At 39.0% G+C, this 22,960-nt stretch overlaps 1 protein-coding gene across 1 annotated transcript in view; it reads left to right on the top strand.

Annotated features, from left to right (window-relative positions):
* Positions 1-223: 223 nt before the first annotated feature.
* Positions 224-22,960, top strand: part of Pls3 (plastin 3) — a gene marked incomplete at its 5' end in the record, with an annotated part of 35,069 nt that continues 12,332 nt past the window's right edge. Inside the window, 6 exon segments of the mRNA XM_055616241.1 lie at positions 224-387; positions 16,657-16,786; positions 17,238-17,370; positions 19,456-19,537; positions 20,308-20,473; positions 21,767-21,909. Coding sequence (XP_055472216.1) covers positions 224-387; positions 16,657-16,786; positions 17,238-17,370; positions 19,456-19,537; positions 20,308-20,473; positions 21,767-21,909 — 818 coding nt within the window.

The following is a 22,960-nucleotide window of genomic DNA, read 5'->3' as shown; positions in this document are numbered from 1 at the left end:
TAAACAAAACATTTCCCATTCAGATAAAATATACATTTCCCTTCCAAACATCCATAGATTCCAAATAATAATAATAATAATAATAATAATAATAATAATAATAGAGATTGTAATTAGGTGGGATTGTGAAACGATAATATTCTTACAAATTTATTTCTAATCTTTTTCCCGTTTTATCTTTTTTTTTTTTTCTTTGCCTGGTTTTTCCTTCCTTTTCATGAAGATCTCAACAGCAATGGATTTATTTGCGACTATGAGCTTCATGAACTCTTCAAGGAAGCTAATATGCCATTGCCTGGATATAAAGTGAGAGAAATTATTCAAAAACTCATGCTGGATGGAGACAGAAATAAAGATGGCAAGATAAGCTTTAATGAATTTGTTTATGTAAGTATGTGAAAAATCTGTCATTGTTCGAAATCATTGTTTCATTGTCTAGTGGGAATCTTAAAATGTAAATAACATTGTGTTGAATATATCATGTTAATACTCTGCTACCTACCAACATTTTTGTCATTCTGACCACTAAATTAAAAAAAAAACCATTTAGAATATCTTAACAAAATCTTTTTTTAAAGTCACATTGACAGAAACAAAGCTATAGCACAACAGTCATGGTGGGCAGAAACAATCTCCTTTGGGGCATAATGATGGCATCTTTCAAGGTGTTAAATAACATTTTTGAGGAATTCTTTCTCTCCCCCATAGAGAAGAGCTTGCTGCACAAGTTTAATGATATCATATGACTCAGTCTTAGAAGCTTCCTGAGCTCAACTTTCTGATTAAAAGAGGTCTTCTAAACCTTGTACTAGTGGTATGTAACTGTACCATTTTCTCCAGGGCAATCATCTTGATAATTAAAAGCTAGAAGGATGTCATTTTAGTCAGTTGGGAGAAGCATTTACAATTTTGTTTTCCTGTCTAGTATCATCAAACATGCCTCAAGGTTCGTGGCTGATTTCCTAATGCTTCTCCCTGTAAGCATTTAGCTCAGTGCCTGCAGGATGTGTGACAGCAAGTGTTTTTTTGTTTGTTTGTTTTAAGTCAAGATCTAACAATTTTAGCTGTCAGCAATTACAGTACAGATTTTATTGACTTACAGATTTTCAGTCTAGATTGGTTAACAAATTATTGAAAGATGTCTTCTTAAATAGCTGTCCCTTCTTTTCTCATTTAAGAACACCCCTAAGGGGCTAGAAAGATAGCTCAACAATTAAGAGTATTGGTTGCTTTTCCAGAGGACCTAGGTTCAAGTCACAGGACCCACGTGGCAGCTTGTTATTGTTTGTAATTCCAGTTGCTCAGTATCTGGCACCCTCTTCTGACTTCCTCAGGCACATAAGTGGGGCACAACCAATAATTCAGGGCACTGTGCAGTCCTTTAATCCCAGCACCTAGGAGGCAGAGGCAGGCAGATCTTTGTGAGTTCAAGGCCTGGTCTACAGAACTAGTTATAGGACAGCCAAATCTACACAAAGATACTGTCTTGGCAGGGGGAGAGGAATAATTTTTTAAAAAAAGCACCCTGAAGGCTGACATGGTGGTACATAACTTTAATCTCAGCAGAAACAGGTAGACCTATGTGAGTTCAAGGCCAGCTTGGTCTATATGGCAAATTCCAGGCTATCCATGGCTGCAAATCGAGACCTGCCTAAAGGGGGAAAAATGCGTGTTTTGGGTTTTGCTTTTGTTTAGCTTAGGGTTTATCTATCTATCTATCTATCTATCTATCTATCTATCTATCTATCTATCTATCTATCTATCGTGACAGTCTGACTTTAATGTCATGATCATCCTGCCTCAGCATCCACAGAACTGAGGGTGAAAGGCATGTACTACCATACCTGCTCTACCCTAAGGTTTTAGGGATGTTACTATTTATTCATTGACTTGATTTTTAAGACTAGCTGTAGCTATGTAGCTCAGACTGGCCTCCAATTTGTGATTTCTTCCTGCCTCAGCATCCCTAGTGCTGGGATTACAGGAGCATAAGATACTGCTTGAGGATTTGTGGTTAATTTAAATATGAATCTGACTAGATATTATTAGGCATTGTTTTCAAGATACATTGTTTTCAATTACAAACTAGTAATTAATGCTTCATATTTGTCACCAAGATCCCAGCATGCCTGTCTTCCTTTTCTATATTTTATCTTGGCACCAAGATAGCTAGCTGCCTTTATAACATATGCTCCTACCAGTTACCATGATTCACTATGATGAATGAGACTCAGATATGTTCCCTCTCATTAGAACTAACTAAAAGAATACACCATATGGTCAGGAAATAAATAGACCGTATAGGGCTAGAGAGATGGCTCATGGTTGAGTACTGATTGCTCTTACAGAGGACCCAAGTTTAATTCCCACTACCCACATGCAGCTAACAACTGTCTATAACTCCAGGATCGATTCCCTCACACAGACATACGTATAGGCAAAAAGCATCAATGCACAGGAAAAAAAAAAAAAATATATATATATATATATATATGTGTGTGTGTGTGTGTGTGTGTGTATGTGTGTGTGTGTGTGTGTGTGTGTGTGTGTGTGTGTATAATATTTTTTTAAAACCAAATAGATTACATAATCAGTTGTCAGGGGTGGTGGAGGGGAGGTCTTTACTGTTTGAAAACTACAGGCTCAGGTCATTATTATAATTATATAGTTCTTACCATTTTCGTTTTGAAAAACTGATTTCCTCCCATCATTTCTGTCTCCAGTTATGGCCAAAGCCTTTTGCTTTGAATTCTGAGTTCAATAGTAAGTTACAAATGATTTGTGATTTGAGTACTTGCATGTCTCCTCATGTAACTTGCATGTGTCGCTTTGAATTTAAAACAGGTCGGAGCAGGAGTGAATTATGGTTGCTTTAGATATACCTTATGGCTGATTGGTTTTGTAATTACTAAAAAGAAGCAGCGGAAGTTGTTAGAGTCTACAGTCTAAACTGGTAATGTTAAGGACAAAATTATAAACATGTCTACAAAGAAAATGATCTCAGAAAAACTTTCCATTTTTGTATATTTTAAACACTACACTTTCCCCACATTTTTTAGTGGCTTTTTAAGTGACAAGGTGAAGTTGTCTTCATTTGTTCTTTGAAAGTAGAGGCCTAATTATTTGGGTAACAGCAAGGATTTTCTAGAATAAAACAGTAAGAAGGGGGCTAGAAAGATGGGTCAGTGGTTAATGTCACTGGTTGCTGTTCCAGAAGTCTTAAGTTCAATTCCCAGTAACCATATATTGGTTCATAACCATCTATAATGAAATTTGATGCCTGCATATGTTATGTAGATGTACAGGAAGACAGAACTCATAAGCATAAATAAAACAAACAAAAAAGAATACATTTTCTAAAACATTAAGGAGAACATTTTAGGTCAAAGTAATATTTTAGAAGTAGAAGGATTTACATTCACTTTTGTTTGAGGCAGTATATCTCTGTGTAGCCCTGGCTGTCCTGCAACTGACTATATTGCCAAGCTAACCTTGAAGTTCCAGAGGTCTGCCTGCCTCTGCCTCAAGTGCTGCAATTAAAAATGTGACCACTATGCCCTACATCAATTTAAAACAAGCATGTATGGAGTCCTGAAAAAGAAAGGGAGTTGATCAGCATTGCCTAGAGGGTGAGAAACCTCTTTTAGTTAGTCCCCTGCTAATTAAGACACTCGAATTGGGGACTGGAGAAATGAATCAGCAGCACCGACTGCACTTTCAGAGGTCTCAGGTTTGTTTCCCATCACCCAAACATCTGTGACTCCAGTTTCAAGAAATTCAACGCCTTCTTCTGGTATCCAAAGACATCAATGTGATGGTAAAGTAACCCACATAAACTATCAGAATGTTGTTGCTATGACTGCTAGAAGAAAGGGAGACATTGAAATAGCTGTTCATGCTCATTAAACCATTGCTTATTTAACACCTTGCAAGTTGTCAAAGAAAATTGAACTATGGCTTAACTACCCAAGAAACAGAGACTGTAAATCTTGTCAGCATAAGGAAAGAGAAAGAAACATTTTCTCACATGCTAGGTTTGGTTTCTTTTTTTTTTATTTTTAAATGCGGATTATAGTTTAAAGAAGTATTCAGCATAAACTAAGCCACAAGGGCTGGAGAAGAGGGCTCAGTGGTTAAGAGCATTGTCTGCTCTTGCAGAGGTTCTGAGTTTAATTCCCAGAAACCACATGATAGCTCATAACCATCTAAAATGAAATCTGGTGCCCTCTTCTGGCATGCAAGTGACCTATAGATAGAGCACTAATATATGTAAAATAAATAAATCTTTTTAAAAAGATAAACTAAGATACAAACAAAATCAGTCTCTATTAATTTTCAAGAATATATGTAAGACAGAAAAGGCTCCCAACATTGTAAATAATCTTCAAAGGCAGGTGGTAATTAATAATTTGTTTGTTTTGAGTATTACAAACTGAAGTTACTAGTTTTATTAATTGACTTATCTTTAATTTTTCAAGATAGGGTTTCTCTGTGTATCCTTGGCTATCCTGGGCTTCTCTCTGGAGACCAGGCTGGCCTCTAACTCACAGAGATCTGCCTGCCTCTGCCTCCTGAGTGCTCAATTTAAAGCCGTGTGCTGTCATGCTAAGCTACTTTTTGGCTTTTTTGTTGCTGTTGTTGATATTTTTTCTGTTTTGACTTTTCTTCTTCTATGGCTTAAGCACGGGGGCATTGCACGTGCTAGGTAAATGTCCTAACACTGAACCATATATCTAGCACACTATGTTTTTATACTTAAAAATTAACACAAATGTTTTCTCGGATTGATGAGGCAATATATTTTTAAATAGATGGTTGTGTTAATTTCTTGTTTTTACAAAGAGAAACTTGCTTTTACATAGCAATAATAAGTCCTTAACCATTCACTAATAGAATTGACCCACAGGATTAATCATTTAAAATTAGCAGCATACTCAGAAAAATGCTAGGCACAGAGTAAATGTTCCATAGCTGTTAGTGGTTGAACTAATTCTTCCTTTCTTATTGATTGATTCCTGTGAGCCAATGTCTCACCAAATTACCTAGGCTGGATGAACCTTAAGGATTCAATTGATCTTCTTGCACTCAGCCTCTGTGGCAACTGTGAGGTTCCAAGCCCCCTTCTACTCTGATTTTCTCCTATTTTAACAGTATTAGTGTTCTTTTCCAACTTTAGGCAATAATTTCCAGAAGGAAAATTTCAAACTTGCTATATTGGAAACAGGACCCATCCTGGAAGTAGGCAATATTTTCTGCAATTCTTATTGAAATATTTCCTTCTTAAGTCATATGATGCCTCTGCTTTGGAGTCAAAAGAACTTAAGTGACTGCTAGATTTTGAGAGAAAATTGCTGAAACTTAGGAAAGGAATAAGAGCCACAGGTGCCACCAAAGAAACTGAAAAGGATGTATAGGATGAGAATGGCTATTGCCTTCTGAGCAGAGTACACAACAAATTTGTCTCTAGATGATAAAGTAAGTCTTTTCTCAATGATGGAAAACAGTGATCTCATTAGGATCACAACTCACTCTTGAAATGATTCATTGAACAGACTAGCTCAGTCTTGTGCTATCTCTGATTTCTGAGATGCCTGTTAAGCCAAAGCTTTATCATCCAATCTAGCAATATCATCCCTCAGGTCGAGAGAATACTGCCTTTCATATATCGAACCAATCTGCTGTATGAATTTTCAATTCTCTTCTTTTTTTTTTAAGAAAAAAAAAGTTTTAATCATTCCCAAGCAGTTTCCTAGACCAATGAAAGAGGTAGGCTATTTTACCACATAGACCTTTTTTATTGAGTTATTCCACTTTTCCATACCTATATAAATTTTAATTTATCATTCACCTTGAATCATGATCATTGAAGCAACTTAATTTGTAGAAGACTATGAGACCTGAAGCAGATGCACACACAACAAGAAAAACAGCTTTTCCTATCTTCTTCTGAAGCTGTAACATGTCTTGGTTTTGCAGTAACATGTGGTATGCCTGGTATGAGGAAATACACACCTGTCCTTTAAACAAAAAAAAAAAAAAGTAGTGGAGTTTACAGTTTTCACTGAGCCAATAATCTTTTTTTTTTTCTTTCTTCACTTTGCTTTTGTTTTGCTTTGGTTTGGTTTCGTTTGTGAGCCAGGGTCTCACTTTGTAAACCAGGCTTCCCTTGAAATCCTCTTTCCTTAATCTCCTGAGTGCAGGGATTACAATTGTGAGCTACCATGCCCAAGGATTTTTGTTTTGTTTTTATTTTTGTTTTTGTTTTTGAGACAGGGGCTCATATACAGCTCATGCACTCCTAGAGCTCTCTCTGTTTTCCATACTTGCCTTGAACTCACAGGAAGCCTCCTGTATCAACCTCCCATATGCTAGGATTCCAAGTGTCAGTTGCTGATTTTTATTAGGTTTTTAAATTTTTTATGTATGAATGTATTTTATCTGCATGTGTGTATGTGAATTATATGCATGCTTGGTGCCTGCAGAGGTTAAAAAAAAAAGCATGATATCCCTAGAACTGAGGTTATGGATGGTTGGGAGCCACCATGTAAATTCAGGGACTTGAATCCGGATCCTCTGGAAAAGCAGCCAGTGCTCTTAACCACTGAGCCATCATCCAGCCCCAGAAGATACTTACTTTGTCTTTTGGGTGACTGTGTGTTTGTATGTGTGTTCTTAGATGCCATTTTAAAGATTGATTTTAATTTTCAGTTATATCTATGTGTGTGTCTGTGAACATGTGAACACAGGCACCTACAGAGTCCAGAAAAAGGTATCAGACCTCATTTATAGCTGGAATTATGCGTGGTTGTGATCCACCTAATGTTGGTGCTAGAAATGGAACTTGAGTCCTCTGGAAAAAAAAAAAAAGCAAATGTTCTTAACCACAGAGCCATCTCTCCAGCCCCCAGCAGATAGTACTATAAAAAGGGAAGGGGTAGCATCAAAATAACCTGTGTATTGTAAAATCCATTCTGCTTAAACACATATATTCATCTATCTTAAAAGCTCCTTATAAAATTACTGATATAGCATAAAATTTCAATGCTTGAGGACACATCTTTAAAAACGGAAAAAGCAGCCAGGCATAATCCAACATGCCTGTAATCTCAGCTATTGGAATGCAGAAGCAGGCAGATCTCTGAGTTCAAGGCCAACCTGGCTTACATTGTGAATTCCAGGATGGCCAGGGTGTCTTGAAAATCCAACCCTTCTCCCCAAATATTAGAGGAAGCTTGATTTTGTAAAGCTGATTACACAGTATTCTCCTAAATAAAAGTATGTTTATAAAGCCAAAGAAAGTTGAGATTTTGAGAATGGTAATGTGATAATATGACTGTGATAATCAACGACAACGTCCATTACAAAAAGTTCCTGTTTTGCTGGGCTTGGTGTCACATGCCTCCAGTCCCAGCACTAGGGAGGCAGAGGCAGTTGGATCTAACAAACCAACAACAAAAAAGCCCCTTTCTCTAAGTGGACTACTTACAAAAAGCACCTTTCTGTAGCTTTTTGGGTATGGCACAGGCTAGCTTATACCAGTCTGAACTTCTGTAAGTTATCAACCTCACCTATAGGTGATCTCCCCCAGGAAGGGGAAAGACAGTATCTAGGAGTCAGCAGCACTAAAAGCCTTTGACATATGATATATTCTCTTTACTAATTCTTTTGTTCAGTTGTTCCACCTGAAGAGAGGTTCTAAAGGGATTTAGAGGAAGTGTTATGAGCCTGAGATAGGTCCCAGTGGTTAAAACACTTGTTCAGCAAGCTTGTTGACCTGAATTTGATCCCCTTGAGTGTGAGTAAGCTGGAAGGAGAGAACCAACTCCTCACAATTGTTCTTTGACCTCCACATGTGTGTCCCTCTTGAAGCCAGAGTACATTCAATTTTTTAAAACAATGTTTAGAAAGTTGCTAGCCTTGTTCCTAATTGACAGTGATGAATTTTGGCATGCACATTGAAAACAGGGGAAAAATTTGAGGTGAGACAAATTTGAGAATTTCAGAAGTATAGAGACAAATTTTAAGAATGCTCTTTCACTTATATTATTAAACCAGGACATGACGCTTACATTCTTACAACCTGTTTTGTGCAATTAGATCTTAAAAGTTAACTTCTAAGGCTGGAGCAATGGTGTAGTAATTAAGAGAGAGCACTGTCTACTCTTCCAGAGGACTGGGATTCAATTCCCAACACCACATGGCAGCTCACAACTCTCTGTAATTCCTATTCCAGCGTTTCTGACACCTTCACAGACATACATGCAGGCAAAACACCAACACACATAACATAAAGATCAATAAATCTTTTTTTTTAAGAAAAAATTATTTTTAAAAGGGAGTTAGCTTGTTATGCATGTTCTGTGATGGGAAGAGAAGCTGAACTCAAATGTCCAAATAGGACAATTACTAAAAAGCCTTTTATGTATCTGTCACCTCCTCCTTCACATAACTGAGGATGAAACCCTGTTACTTGTGTGTACAAGGCAAGTGCTCTGCCACTGATCCATCATCATAGCTCTAACTTCACTTTTTTGTTGTTGTTTTTTGAGACAGTGTTTCTCTGTATAACTTGGCTGTCCTGGAACTTGCTCTGTAGAATAGGCTGGCCTTAAACTCAGAGATCCACTTGCCTCCATCTCACAAGTGCTGAGATTACAGATGTTGTGCTACCCCACAAGGCTTAATTTAACATCTTTAATCTTTATTTTTAGACAAAGTCTGTGTTGCCTAAAGTGACCATGGAATCCTTCTGCTTCCAGCCAGCACTTCTTTTCAAATTAGTGTCTATGCCCTTACTCCAGATCCCTTCCTTCTTGAGATAAAGTGTTTCAATGTAGCCCTGGCTAGCCAGGAACTCCCTATGTATACCAAGCTGGTCCCAAACTTTTTCAGTTTATCTTGCCTCTTTCTCCAAAGTGATATGATTGCAGATGTGTACCACCAAGGCCTGCCTTTGTTGTCTCCATTCTTTCTTATTGTTTTAGAATAGTTTTTTTTTTAATTTTTTTCCTTAATTTTATTTTTCTTATTAGTTACATTTTGTTAACGCTGTATCCTGTTCCTTCATTCCTCCCCAATTCCACCCTCCCTCCCTCATCTCCTCCCTGCCCCTTTCCAAGTCCACTGATAGGGGAGGACCTCCTCCCCTTTCAACTGACCCTGTTTTATCAGGTATCTTCAGGAATGGCTACAATGTCCTCCTCTGTGGCCTAATAGTACTGCTTCTCCCTTGGAGGTTGGGGAGGCCAAAGAGCCTGCCATTGAGTTCTTGTTAGAAATAGTCCTTGTTCCCTTTACTATGGAAAACCAATTGGTTATTGAGCTACCATGGGTCACATCTGAGCAGAGGTTCTAGGTTATATCCATTCTTAGTCTTTGGTTGAGTGTCAGTCTCAGAAAAGACCCTGTGCCCAGATAAGTTTGGTCCTTGTGGAGCTCCTAGTCTTTCCACATCATACTAACTCCCCTTGTTTTCTATGATTCCCTGTACTCTGCTGAAGGTTTGGTTATGAGTCTTAGTATCTGCTTTGAAACACTGCTAGGTAGAGTCTTTCAGATGCCTTCTGCAGTAGACTCCTGTCATACGCTCAATGCACATCCCATTTGTCTTTCTAAATGAGGATTGATCATCTTACCCCGTGTCTGCTTTCTGGATTAACTTCTTAAGGTGTATAGATTTCATTATGTTTATCATATCTTGTAGGTCTATATAAGCCAGTATATACAATGTTTGTCTTTCTCGTTCTGGGATACTTCACTCAGAAAGATCTTTTTTAGATCCGACCATTTGCCAGCAAATATTTTAATTTCTTCTTTTTTGATTGCTGAGTAGTATTCCATTATGTAGAAATACCACATTTTCTGTATACATTCCTCCGTTGATGGACATCTGGGTTGTTTCCAGGTTCTGGCTATTACAAATAAAGCTGCTACAAACATGGTTGAACAAATGTCCTTGTGTACTTCAGCAAATTTTGGGTATATACCTAGCAGTGTTATACCTGGGTCTTGAGGAAGCGCTATTCCTAAGTGTCTGAGAAAGTGCCAGATTGACTTCCAAAGTGGTTGTACCAGTTTACATTCTCACCAGCAATGGAGGAGAGTTTCCCGTTCTCCACAACCTCTCCAGCATGTGTAGTCACTTGAGTTTTTCATCTTGGCCATTCTGATGTGTGAAATCTGAGGGTCGTTTTGATTTGCATTTCCCTAATGGCTAATGAGGTTGAGCATTTCATTAAGTGCTTCTCTGCCATTCGATATTCCTCTATTGAGAATTCTCTGTTTAGCTCTGTTCCACATTTTTTAAGTGGATTACTTGGTTTGCTACTTTTCAGCTTCTTTAGTTCTTTGTATATACTGGATATTAGTCCTCTGTCAGATAAAGGGTTAGTGAAGATTCTTTCCCAATCAGTAAGCAGTCGTTTTGTTTTGATGACGGTGTCCTTTGCTTTACAGAAGCTTTTCAGTTTCATGAGGTCCCATTTATTGATTGTTGCTCTTAGAGCCTGTGCTGTTGTTGTTCTGTTCAGGAAGTTGTCTCCCGTGCCAATGAGTTCTAGGCTGTTCCCCACTTTTTCTTCTAACAGATTTAGAGTATCTGGTTTTATGTTGAGGTCTTTGATCCACTTTGACTTTAGTTTTGTGCAGGATGATAAATATGGATCTATTTTCATTTTTCTGCATGTAGACATCCAGTTAGACCAGAACCATTGGTTGAAGATGCTGTCTTTTTTCCATTGAATGGTTTCGGTTCTTTGTCAAAAATCGAGTATTCATAGGTGTGTGGGTTTATTTCTGGGTCTTCTATGCAGTTCCATTGATCCTCCTTTCTGTTTCTATGCCAATACCATGTAGTTTTTATTACTATTGCTCTGTAGTACAGCTTGAGATCGGGGATTGAGATACCTCCAGATGATCTGTTGTTGTGTAGGATTGTTTTGGAGATTCTGGGTTTTTTGTTTCTCAATATGAAGCTGAGAATCTTTTTTTCAAGGTCTGTAAAGAATTGAGTTGGTATTTTGATGGGAATTGCATTGAATCTGTAGATTGCTTTTGGCAGGATGGCCATTTTCACAATGTTATTCCTACCAATCCCTGAGCACGGGAGATCTTTCCATCTTCTGAGGTCTTCTTCAATTTCTTTCTTCAGAGACTTGAAGTTTTTCTCAAACAGGTCTTTCACTTGCTTGGTTAGTGTCACTCCAAGGTACTTTATGATATTAGTGGCTATTGTGAAGGGTGTTGTTTCCCTAATTTCTTTCTCGGCCCTTTTGTCTTTGGTATACAGGAGGGCTTCTGATTTTTTTGAGTTGATTTTGTATCCTGCCACTTTGCTGAAGGTGTTTATCAGCTGAAGGAGTTCTCTGGTTGAAATTTTGTGGTCACTCATGTATACTATCATATCATCTGCAAATAGTGACACTTTGACCTCCTCCTTTCTGATTTCTCTCCCCTTGATTTCCTTTAGTTGTCTTATTGCTCTGGCTAGGACTTCAAGTACTATGTTGAAGAGATATGGAGAGAGTGGGCAGCCTTGTCTTGTCCCTGATTTCAGTGGGATTGATTTAAGTTTCTCTCCATTGAGTTTGATGTTGGCTTTAGGCTTGCTGTATATTGCCTTTACTATATTTAGGTATGTGCCTTGTATCCCTGATCTCTCCACGACTTTAAACATGAATGGGTGTTGGACTTTGTCAAATGCTTTTTCGGCATCTAAGGAGATGATCATGTGATTTTTCTCCTTCAGTTTGTTTATGTGGTGGATTACACTGATGGATTTCCGTATGTTGAAGCACCCTTGCATGCCTGGAATGAAACCTACTTGGTCATGGTGGATGATACCTTTGATGTGTTCTTGGATTCAGGTTGTAAGCATTTTATTGAGTATTTTTTGCATCAATGTTCATAAGAGAGATAGGTCTTAAGCCCTCTTTTTTTGTTGGGTCTTTGTGTGGTTTAGGTATCAAGGTGACTGTCGCTTCATAAAATGAGTTTGGTAATGTTCCTTCCGTTTCTATTTTGTGGAATAGTTTGAGGAGAATTGGTGTTAGCACTTCTTTGAAGGTCTGGTAGAATTCTGCGCTGAAACCATCCGGCCCAGGGCTTTTTTTGGAGGGGAGACTGTTAATGACTGCTTCAATTTCCTTGGGGGATATAGGGCTATTCAGTCTTTCTAGATGGAATCTATCAAGAAAATTGTCCATTTCATTTAGATTTTCAAATTTTGTAGCATACAGGCTTTTGTAGTATGACCTAATGATTGGATTTCCTCAGTGTCTGTAGTTATGTCCTCATTTTCCTTTCTTATTTTGCTGATTTGGATAGATTCTCTCTGCTTTTTAGTTAGTTTGGCTAAGGGTATGTTTATCTTGGTTGATTTTCTCAAAAAAAAAAACCCCAGCTTTTTGTTTCATTGATTCTTTGAATAGTTTTATTTGTTTCTAATTGATTGATTTCAGCCCTGAGTTTGATTATTTCCAGCTGTCTGCTACTCTTGTGTGTATCTGCTTCTTTTTTTTTTTTTTCTAGGGTTTTCAGTTGGGCCATTAAGTTACTTGTATGTGATGTTACAAATTTCTTCTTTAAGGCACTTAGTGCTATAAATTTTCCTCTGAGCACTTTCAATGTGTCCCATAAATTTGGGTATGTTGTGCCTTCATTTTCATTGAATTCTAGGAAGTCTTTAATTTCTTTCTTTATTTCTTCCTTAGCTGTCATCGAGTAGCAGGTTTTTCAGTTTCCATGTGCTTGTCGGCTTTTTTTATTTCCATTGTTGTTGATGTCCAGCTTTAGTCCATGGTGATCCGACAGAATACAAGGGATTATTTCTATCTTTTTATATTTGTTGAAGCTTGCTTTATGACCAACTATATGGTCTATTTTGGAGAAGGTTCGGTGTATTGCTGAAAAGAAGGTATACTCTTTTGAGTTTGGGTGAAAAGATCTGTAGATGTCTATTAGATCCATTTGATTTAGGGACTCTGTAAGTGCTTTTATTTCCCTTTTTGGTTTCCATCTAGTTGATCTGTCCCTTGGTGAGAGTGGGGTGTTGATGTCTCTCACTATTAAAGTATTAGGATCAATGTGTGATTTAAGTTTTAATATTGTTTCATTTACAAATGTAGGTGCTCTTGTATTTGGGGCATAGATGTTCAGAATTGTGATGTCTTCTTGGTGGATTTTTCCTTTGATGAGAATGTAGTGCCCCTCCATGTCTTTTTTGATTAGTTTTGGTTGAAAATCTATTTTATTAGATATTAGGATAGCCACTCTTGCTTGTTTTTTGGGTCCATTTGCTTGAAAAACTGTTTTCCATCCTTTTACTCTGAGGTAGTGTTTATCTTTGTTGCGTAGGTGTGTTTCTTGGATGCAGCAGATTGTTGGATCCTGTTTCCGCACCCATTCTGTTAGTCTGTGTCTTTTTATTGGAGAGTTGAGTCGATTGATGTTGATAGATAATAATGACCATTGAATGTTATTTCCTATTATTGTGGAGTTGGCGATGTTACTGTGATTCATTGCTTGTTTTCTTTTGATATTTGTTGGAAATTATCTTTAACCTATGTTTTCTTGGGTGTATTTGTTTTCATTGGATTGGAATTTTCCTTCTAGTATCTTCTGTAGGGCTCGTTTGCTGTTCAAATATTGCTTAAATTTAGTTTTGTCGTGGAATATTTTGTTTTTACCATCTGTGTTGCTTGAAAGCTTTGCTGAGTATAGTAGTCTTGGTTGGCATCTGTGGTCCCTAAGAGCCTGCATGATATCTCCCCAGGCCCTTCTGGCTTTCATAGTTTCAGATGAGAAGTCCGGTGTGATTCTGATAGGTCTACCTTTATATGTTACTTGGCCTTTTTCCCTTGATGCTTTTAGTATCTTTTCTTTGTTCTGTAGATTAAGTGTTTTGACTATGATGTGGCATGAGGAGTTTCTTTTCTCGTGTAGTCTATTTGGTGTTCTGTAAGTCTCTTGTATGTTTGTGGACATCTCTTTCTTTAGGTTGGGGAAATTTTCTTCTATGATTTTCTTGAAAATATTTTCTGGACCTTGGAGCCTGGAATTCTCTTCTTCGTCAACTCCTATTATTCTTAGATTTTGCCTTTTCATGGCGTCCATGATTTCTTGGATGTTTTGTGTTTGGGATTTTTCCGATTTTACTTTTGCGTTGAGAGAAGTATCAATTTCTGCAAGTGTATCTTGAGGACCGGAGATTCTCTCTTCCATCTCTTGTATTATATTAGTGATGCTTATCTTAGTGGCTCCTTCTCTTTTCTCTAAGTTCTTCAGTTCCAGGATTTTCTTGGTTTGTGTTTTCTTTATTGATTCTAATTCTGTTTTCATGTCTTGCAACAGTTCCTTCATCTGTTTGAATGTGGATTCCTGTGTCTCCAAGATGGTTTCTATTTTTTTGTTTGCTTCCTATCTTAGTGCCACTACTTCTGCCTCCATTTGTTTGGCTATATTTGCCTGTGTTTCTTTAAGAGCTACGTTCACTTCGTTTTTTCTTTGTTTACATTTGGGAGGGTAAATCTTTTAGAGATTTATTTGTTTCCTCTTTAACTGTTTCAATCTGTATGACTATTTCTCTGAGAGTTTTGTTGGTTTCCTCTTTATGTGCCTCAAATAACTGGATAATCATAGCTTTAAAATCATTTTCTTGTGTTTCTGATGAGTTGGAGTGTCCAATAATATTGGGGGTTGCCAGTGAAGCCGTGATATCTTGATTTATCTTTATTTTATTTATCTTTGTGTTCTTTCGCCGACCCCTGGCCATTTGGTTATCCGTAGTATTCACTGTCTGTTCCTGGATTCTGCAGATCAGACTGGTCTTTCTCTGGAGAATTCTTCAGGAAAATGGTTGAGGTCTAGTGGTTTCAGTGTGTGTGTTTGTGATTCTGCTATACCTGTAGAAGGAAAGTTCGCAGGTGCAGAAGGGCAAATGCGGAGTAGTGTGTGTGTGAGCGTGTGCTTGTGGGGATGTCGTAAGGGACAGGGTGTTGGAGAATGAAGAAGCAGGCCTTCAGTGTGTGAGAGGGGTGTTTTGCAGACACTGAAGGTATTGCAGGCGCTTAAGGGATCACAAGCACTGTTGAAGATTGCAGGCGCTATTGTTTTTGCAGGTCTGTGGGACTTTGGTGGTATTCAGCTGGTTTTCTGCCACTGAGGGGTTGGATGGCCCATACAATCACTGGCTGGGCAGCCCTATGTAGTCAGTGCTGTCACTTGCAAACTTGGAATTTGGGAAAGATTGTACTGCGGATCTGAGTCTCTGTGGCTAGCACTCTTTGGGTGTGCACTCTGGCCGGGTGGATTTTCCGGTGGTGTGTGCACTCTGACGGGACCAGGAGGTGAGGGTGGTAGAGGTGCACTCCAAGGGTCCAGAGCTCAGCAAGAGGGCACTAGGCCGGGCGTGGGCTCCTCAGACGTGTGTTCTGAGGGCTGGCGTTCAGCGGTTGGTTACAGCTCTCTGCCACTGCTGAGGGGTGTGAAGCCCAGCCTCTGCTGTCTTGGGACCCAGGCACTGAGCTTTTCGGCTTTGGGATCTAGGAAAGATTGTACTGCAAACTGAGTCTCTGTGGTTGGCGCTCTGCGGTTGGGCCTGCGCTCTGGTGCTGGCAGTGGGTGCACTCCTCCAGTGTGTGCGTTCTGGCAGCTTGGGACATGAGCTCCTCTGCGCCTCTGAAGATTGCTTCAGCGGGATGGGGGGAGGGGACACTCAGCAAGCCCCTGGGTGGGCCCAGGGTGGGATGTGTGTCTGAGGGGTGTAGTTCAGTAGGCGGTTACAGCTGTCCATTGTGGTAAGGGGCCTGGAGCACTGTTTCTGCTGTCTTAATCCCCAGGCTGTGAGCTTTGCACTCAGCTGCCTAGAGCTGTGCGCAGGTTTCCCCGCGAGGGAGGCCTGGACAAGGGAAGGGACTTACTTCCTTCCCAGAGAAGTCCACGCCTGATCTATCTCTATGAGCACTTCACGCTTCTGTGGTGTCCCTTCTCCTTTAGAAATCCCAAAAGTCCAAATTCTAGTTTTGGTTGTCTCTCCACTCACCAATTCCGGAGATTCATGTCCTCTGCCTCTCCAAAACAGTGTGCTCTGCTCGCCGCCATCTTGGAACTCCCTAGAATAGTTTTTTGAATCTGCTGCAGTAGAGCAGTGACCTGTGCAGTATTGACAGTATTGCCTGCTTAGTACTTACTATTCTTGATAGTCAGCTATGCCACCAAAGTAGCATTTTTTTTATTATTATGTTCATTTTGATTGAGTGAACTCTTACTTAGCTACCACATTATACCGCAAAAACAGTTTTGTTGTTGTTGTGTCATAAATCTATCCGTATGTTAAGAATTGTGGTTAAAGAAGGGGCAGTCCATCAGCTATGCTCCACAGTAGGCAAGTAATAGATTTACTCGTGCCTTTGAACCACATTTTTTTTAACTTATAAGTGGATTCAATGCATGCAGCACTGAATGTGTTTGGAGAGTGTGTGCAATTGATGCTTTATTTTTAGTAGCAGTACTGTAGCATTGCAAAACCCAAGCCAGTTTTCTTAACGCTCACTGCCTGTGGACAACACTGTAGGTGATTGACAGGTAAAAGGAGTTAAATGTGCTTGTTCTTGTGTCCACTTGAAAATTGTGAACTAACAACACTGTTTCAACCGATAGATTTTCCAAGAGGTAAAGAGCAGTGATATTGCTAAAACCTTCCGCAAAGCCATCAACAGGAAAGAAGGGATTTGTGCTCTGGGAGGAACTTCAGAGTTGTCCAGTGAAGGAACACAGCATTCCTACTCAGGTAATAATGGCATGAGTATACCTAGGTTAACATAGTGCACTGAGCAGATACATACTGTAATGCCCTAAAACGCTTGTTGTACTAATTAAATATACTAAGTAGTCTTGGTGACATAGTTGGGTCTTAGGTCAGATATTTGCCAGAAAGTCATGGGTAGCTTGTAAGATATATAGTAAATCTGGGTAATGATAGTCTTTATTACAATGGAGTTGTGCAGAGACATAAATATAGTATTTTAAGTATTTTGTAACGTTCCTAAGGATCAGTTAACCTGTTTTATTGTTTTTACTAACTTTGTAATTGATCCCTATTAGCCACTGTGTTGCTTCCACATGTCTTCCATGTGGGATACATTATCTTTTAGCAGGACTATACAGCAATTGTAGGGTTTGGGAACAGATGATTAGCAGATAGTATGAACTGTTTTCTTTTTTACTTCATACAATTTTAGAGGAAGAAAAATATGCTTTTGTTAACTGGATAAACAAAGCTTTGGAAAACGATCCGGATTGCAGACACGTTGTGCCCATGAACCCCAATACTGACGACCTTTTCAAAGCAGTTGGTGATGGAATTGTGCTCTGGTAAGATGCAGGTTTTGTTTGTAGCCAGATTTCCAAAGATTACCTCTATAGGAAAAAAAAATGTATTTGGTTATGGGTGCTTGGTTGTTTCATGTCAGAAAAGAAAGAGAGGACAACTACCCAGATTTTGCCCTTTTCATTTAAAATCTAAATCTATCTGTGAAAGTAAATTCAGTCTTGGAGTGGAGGCCTCTTGATAGGTTAGAACTCTCAGCTTCCAATTTCTCTTCACCCCTGAACAAGCAGAACATTACAACTTTGTCAAACTTAAGTATGTATCTGTTTATTCTGAAGCATCTTGGCTTCCAAAGAAAAGAAGCTACCCTTCAGTTCTCACTCTTCAGTGACATAATTCTGAAAAATGCTTTTGTCACAATGGCTTCTCCCAGAGCCATCAGTGTCTTGACAGAAATGATGTAAGATTATCAACACTGTTCATTGATTCACCTGTTCTCAGAGGCTGTTTTGCTGCAGTTCTCTAAAAATATGCCTCATTATAAGTTGAGGGCTCCTATGCAAGGCTTCCCACTTAGTAGCTGTGTCCTGTGGTACAGATAGTCAATACCTTAACATTTCAGATGCCACTGTGATCTTCATACAGTTTGAACATCCCTAATACAATAATCCAAAATCTGAAACTTTTGTTTTAGTTTTGTTTTTGTTTTTATTAGCATATACTAATTATTCATGATAATGGGTTTTGTTGTGACCTTTTCATATATATTCATGGGTGTGCTTGTGTGATCATAGTTCTAAGCACTGTCCTTTCCTGTCCTCCTACTGATCCCCTTCTGCTTCTCATCTCACCTGCCGTTCTGCTTTCATGTCTTATTTTTTTTTTATTTTTATTTTTTTAGTGACCTGATGAGTTTCATCAGGCTTACTTATAGGAGCAAGGGTTAGAGGCTACTTACAGGTGCATCTGAAACTTTTCAAATTCTGATAATGACACCCCAAGCAGAATACTCCATAGGTAGCCTCAAGTGACAGGTGATAAGCAAAGTATAAGTGCCTCCAAAATACTGCATAAAATTACTTTCTAGGCCAGCAGCACACCTCAGTGGTACAGTAAATGCTTAGCATATTCATGACCTTGGTTACCAAACCAGCACTACCCTGGGCATGGTAACATATGCTTATAATCCCAGCACTCAGGAAGTGGTAGCAGGCAGATATCTGGAAGTTTGAGGCCTACTAAATAATGAGATCCAGGACAGCCAGGGAGAAGTAGAGAGATCCTGTCTCAAAAGCCAAAAAGAGGAGGAGGGGAGGGGAGAAAAGAAAGAAGAAAAACAACAACAAAACCCCATAACCTTAGCACCACAAAAACCAAAAACCAAAGTGTATATTCAGGTTGTGTGAGTGTGTGTGTGTGTGTGTGTGTGTACATACATACACATATATGGAAAATGAATACAAATTTGTATTCAGACCTAGGTACTTCAATATGTTATTATATATGTCCAATCTCCAGTTAGGACATATATAGTTTTTTATGATCAACATGATAAAGATCATCTATTATATTTTATATTATTTTTTATTGTGTGTGTACCTGCTTGGGTTTATGTGTAACACATGTATACAGGTACCTGTAGAGACCAAAAGAAGGCATAAGATCCCCTGAACCTGGAGTTAGAGGCAGTTGTGAGCTGTTCAGTGTGGGTGCTAGGAACCAAACCTAGGTCCTCTGCAAGACAATAAGTGCTCTCAACCTCTGAGCCTTCTCTTCAGCCCCAAATCTACTGCATTTTTTTTAAGTTGCATGAAAGATATTTTATAATAAGCTTTAACACTTGGGAAGATATACAGACTGTCATTTGAAACAGGATTTTGTATGCATCCTGCTTGCCTACAACTTGCTATACAGTCCATGATGGGCTTGAACTCCTGATTCTTTTGTCTCCATGCTCCAGTGCTGGAAATATGAGCTTCTCCATGTTCCACATATGTGGTGCTGGGGATTGAACCGATGGCTCCGTGCATGCTACTTATAGGAACCACATCTCTGAACTTCGTAGACTCTTTAAAAGTAAATCAATGTTTTTTGTTTGTTTTTTTTGTTTGTTTGTTTGTTTGTTTCAGCAAAATGATCAACCTTTCAGTTCCTGATACAATTGATGAGAGAGCAATCAACAAGAAGAAACTTACACCCTTCATAATTCAGGTGTGCAGTGCTCTCTATGTCCTTTTCCATGACACTGTGATTTGAAATAGAGGCCATAGCCTCTGCTTTCTGTTGGCTGTACTTTAATTTTCGGAGCAGCTCTGAATGGGGAATGATTATTGACATTGTATAAAATGATCTGGGTCTCAGAAAGACTTGGGGAGCTTGCTGGAAGTTCACAGGGGCACTGAAGTGCTGGTTCTTATTGAACTCAAAGCCCTATCTACGTTCCTTTCATTACGTATTGTATGAAGATATTACCAAAATAAGGAAAATTATTTAAGCTCTTAGTTGGTGTGCTTAAGGGGTGGATTGTTTCTGTTTTCTGCTGATGGAATAGTAGATTAAACAGCAAAATCCTCTCAGGCAGAGATGTTCTTTGAGATGTACACGTCGGTCATTTCTAGAACTTGGATATATGCCATATGCTGCTGGACTCGAATTTAGTCAATTTTAGAAAAATGACATGGTTCACATGAATATATTTTCTTTGGTTACTTGACGTTTTATTTTAGAATCAGCATGATTCAGAAGCAACCAAATAAAAATAAAAGCTCACTTCCTGTAAAATTCTGCAAATGAATATGAATGAGGCTGAAATTTGTTGTTGCTTTTTAATGTTGAGATCTGCAATTTGTTTTCTGTGAGTGTGGGTGGGTAAAATTAATAGCTTGTATTAATTTCTTCACTTAGTGCTATTGTCAGTGAAGGCAGAAGTGACCTGGGTATGGAAGAAAGGGAAAAATCTGTATAATTTGGCTGTCTTGTAGGAAAACTTGAACTTGGCACTGAACTCGGCTTCTGCCATTGGGTGTCATGTTGTGAACATTGGTGCTGAAGATCTGAGGGCCGGGAAACCTCATCTGGTTTTGGGACTGCTGTGGCAGATTATTAAGATTGGCTTGTTTGCCGACATTGAATTAAGCAGGAATGAAGGTAACACTTGTTTTTATGAAAGATGTATATTGGTGATTTTTTTTCTTTCTCTTCACGAAGATTGTCATGCTTGCATTTAACTGAGGTGAGCGGATTATAACTAGAATGAACATGGAGCTATTCAGAAAAACAACCCATACACCTCTGTTCTTTAGCCTTAAATGTTTGCATGACAGTTCACATTTGATTTTACTGTAAAGACACAAAAACAGAAAGGTTGACATTGGGTGCCTTCCTCAGTCTCTCTCCACCTTAAACATGTGTGTGTGTGTGTGTGTGTTTATGTGCATGTTTATGTGCATGATCATGTGGGTGCTTACAGGTATATATGAATATCATGTAGAGGCTAGAGATCAACATTGTGTGCCCCCTTGAACCACTTTCTATCTTAGTTTTTGAGACAAGGTCTTTCATTGAACCTCCAGCTTATAACTTTGGCAATACTGGCGAGCTGGTGAGCCCCAAGGATCTATCTGGCTCCACCTCCTCAACACTGGGATTACAGATGCACATCACTACACCCAGCTTTTTATATGAATACTAGGGTTCCAAGCACTGGTCTTCCTATTTACATAGCAAGCAATTTGCCAACAACTTCCTCTTTCTGGCTGCATGCTTGCTCATTTATTTGTTTGTTTGTTTAGTGTTTTTCAAGACAGGGTTCCTTGCTATAGCCTTGGCTGTCCTGGACTCGCTTTACAGACCAGGCTGGCCTCAGACTCAGAGTGATCCACCTGCCTCAGTCTCCCTGAGTGCTGGGTTACAGGCATGCCTGGCTTCCAGGCTTAATTTTGAGACAAGGTCTATCACTGAATCTGGAGCTCACCAATTTGGCTAGATTGCCTGTCAGCAAGCCCCAGAGATGTGCCCACACCCCACCTCATCCCTGATTTCACTTCTGCAGCTCAAAGGGTACAGAGTTGTGCCAACACACCTGACTTTTTCACCTGAACATTAGTGATTGAACTCAGTCCTTGTGGTTTCAAAGCAAGCCCCTTGATGACTGAGCTATGTCCTAGGCGCAGAGTCTGATTATCTCAAAACTAGAAGTAGTTCTTAGTAGATTTTACGTCTCTATTACTGAACAAAGAAGACTGAGTGAAACTAGGTATGATGATGGAATTACATGCCTGCAATCCCATTATTTGAGAGGTTGAGGCTGGGAGGTCATGAGATTGAGGCTGGCATGGGCTTATTTCAGAGTAAAACATTCAGAGAGAGAGGGAGAACATGCACACACTTGGTATGACCACTATCATATCACACATTGACTGATGCACTTATGTCTACAAGCACTGGCGGCTTTACTTCGAGATGGTGAGACTCTGGAGGAGCTTATGAAATTGTCTCCAGAAGAGCTTCTACTGAGATGGGCCAACTTTCATCTGGAAAACTCAGGCTGGCAAAAGATCAACAACTTCAGTGCTGACATCAAGGTAACAGTGCAAAAAACTAGAACATTTGGGCAGATATAATGGCTTGGGAGATTTTATCCCATCTTAACAGAGGGGGAAAATTATAGGATATCATCAAGCTCTCTTGCCACTCATGTTTTGAGACAAGCTCTTGCTCTGTAGCACAGGCTATACTAGACATCACTGTTTTGAGGCTAGACAAGGCTAGCCTCAAAAATCACTGTGATTCTGTTTCTACCTATTGAGTACTGGCATACAGACACGTCACCATACCTGAATCATTGTTTTTCCTTTTTTTTTTTTTTTTTTTTTTGTTGTTGTTTGCTTTCTTTTTTGTTTTCAAAAGAGAAACTGTTTCCTGGTCTCAAGGCTGCTATGTAGTTAAGGATGATGTGAGTTGCCATACTCAGTTTTGTGGAATGTTCAGGATTAAAACCAGGGTTTCATGCATGCTAGGCAAGCAGTCTACCACCTGAGCCCATTTTTTTTTTTTTCATTTATGATTTGACTTTATAGCCCAAGTTGGCTTACAGCTCACTGGCCTCAAATCTGCAAGGTTCTTGCCCCTGCCTGAGGAATACATACAGGCATGTGCCAATGTGCCAAGTCAGTGGAATTTTTTTAAAGCCTATTTTGAATATTTTTTATCAAGGTCCCCACTCCCCTCAGGCCAGGTTTCTTTGTGTAGCCTTGGCTGTCCTGGACTCTCTTTGTAGACCAGGCTGGCCTTGTACTCACATAGAGCCAACTGCCTCTACCTCCCCAAGTGCTGGGATTGCAGGCATGCACCACAATATTTTTGAAAAGCAAAGAATTCTTGCATTTATTGATAGTGTGAAGCCTTAACCTCAGTCCCCATCACCATGGGAAAAGGGAGAAAATGAGCTTGTTTTGTTAAGTGTTTTTCTATCCTACAAGGCTAAATGTTATTTTACCAATTATATGTGTTTCTCATTTAAGACTTTCTGTCATTTCAACTTTTAATTAAATAAAAATTAACAAAGCAGGTGTTATTTTCATAAGTTGATATTTATCATGCTTTGTAATGCTATAATGTGTATTCTCTTTCCCT

This window comes from Psammomys obesus, unplaced genomic scaffold, assembly GCF_907164565.1.
Source record: "Psammomys obesus unplaced genomic scaffold, mPsaObe1.curated_primary_1811, whole genome shotgun sequence".
NCBI classification, from domain to species: domain Eukaryota; kingdom Metazoa; phylum Chordata; class Mammalia; order Rodentia; family Muridae; genus Psammomys; species Psammomys obesus.
This window is presented reverse-complemented; position numbering and strand designations above follow the sequence as displayed.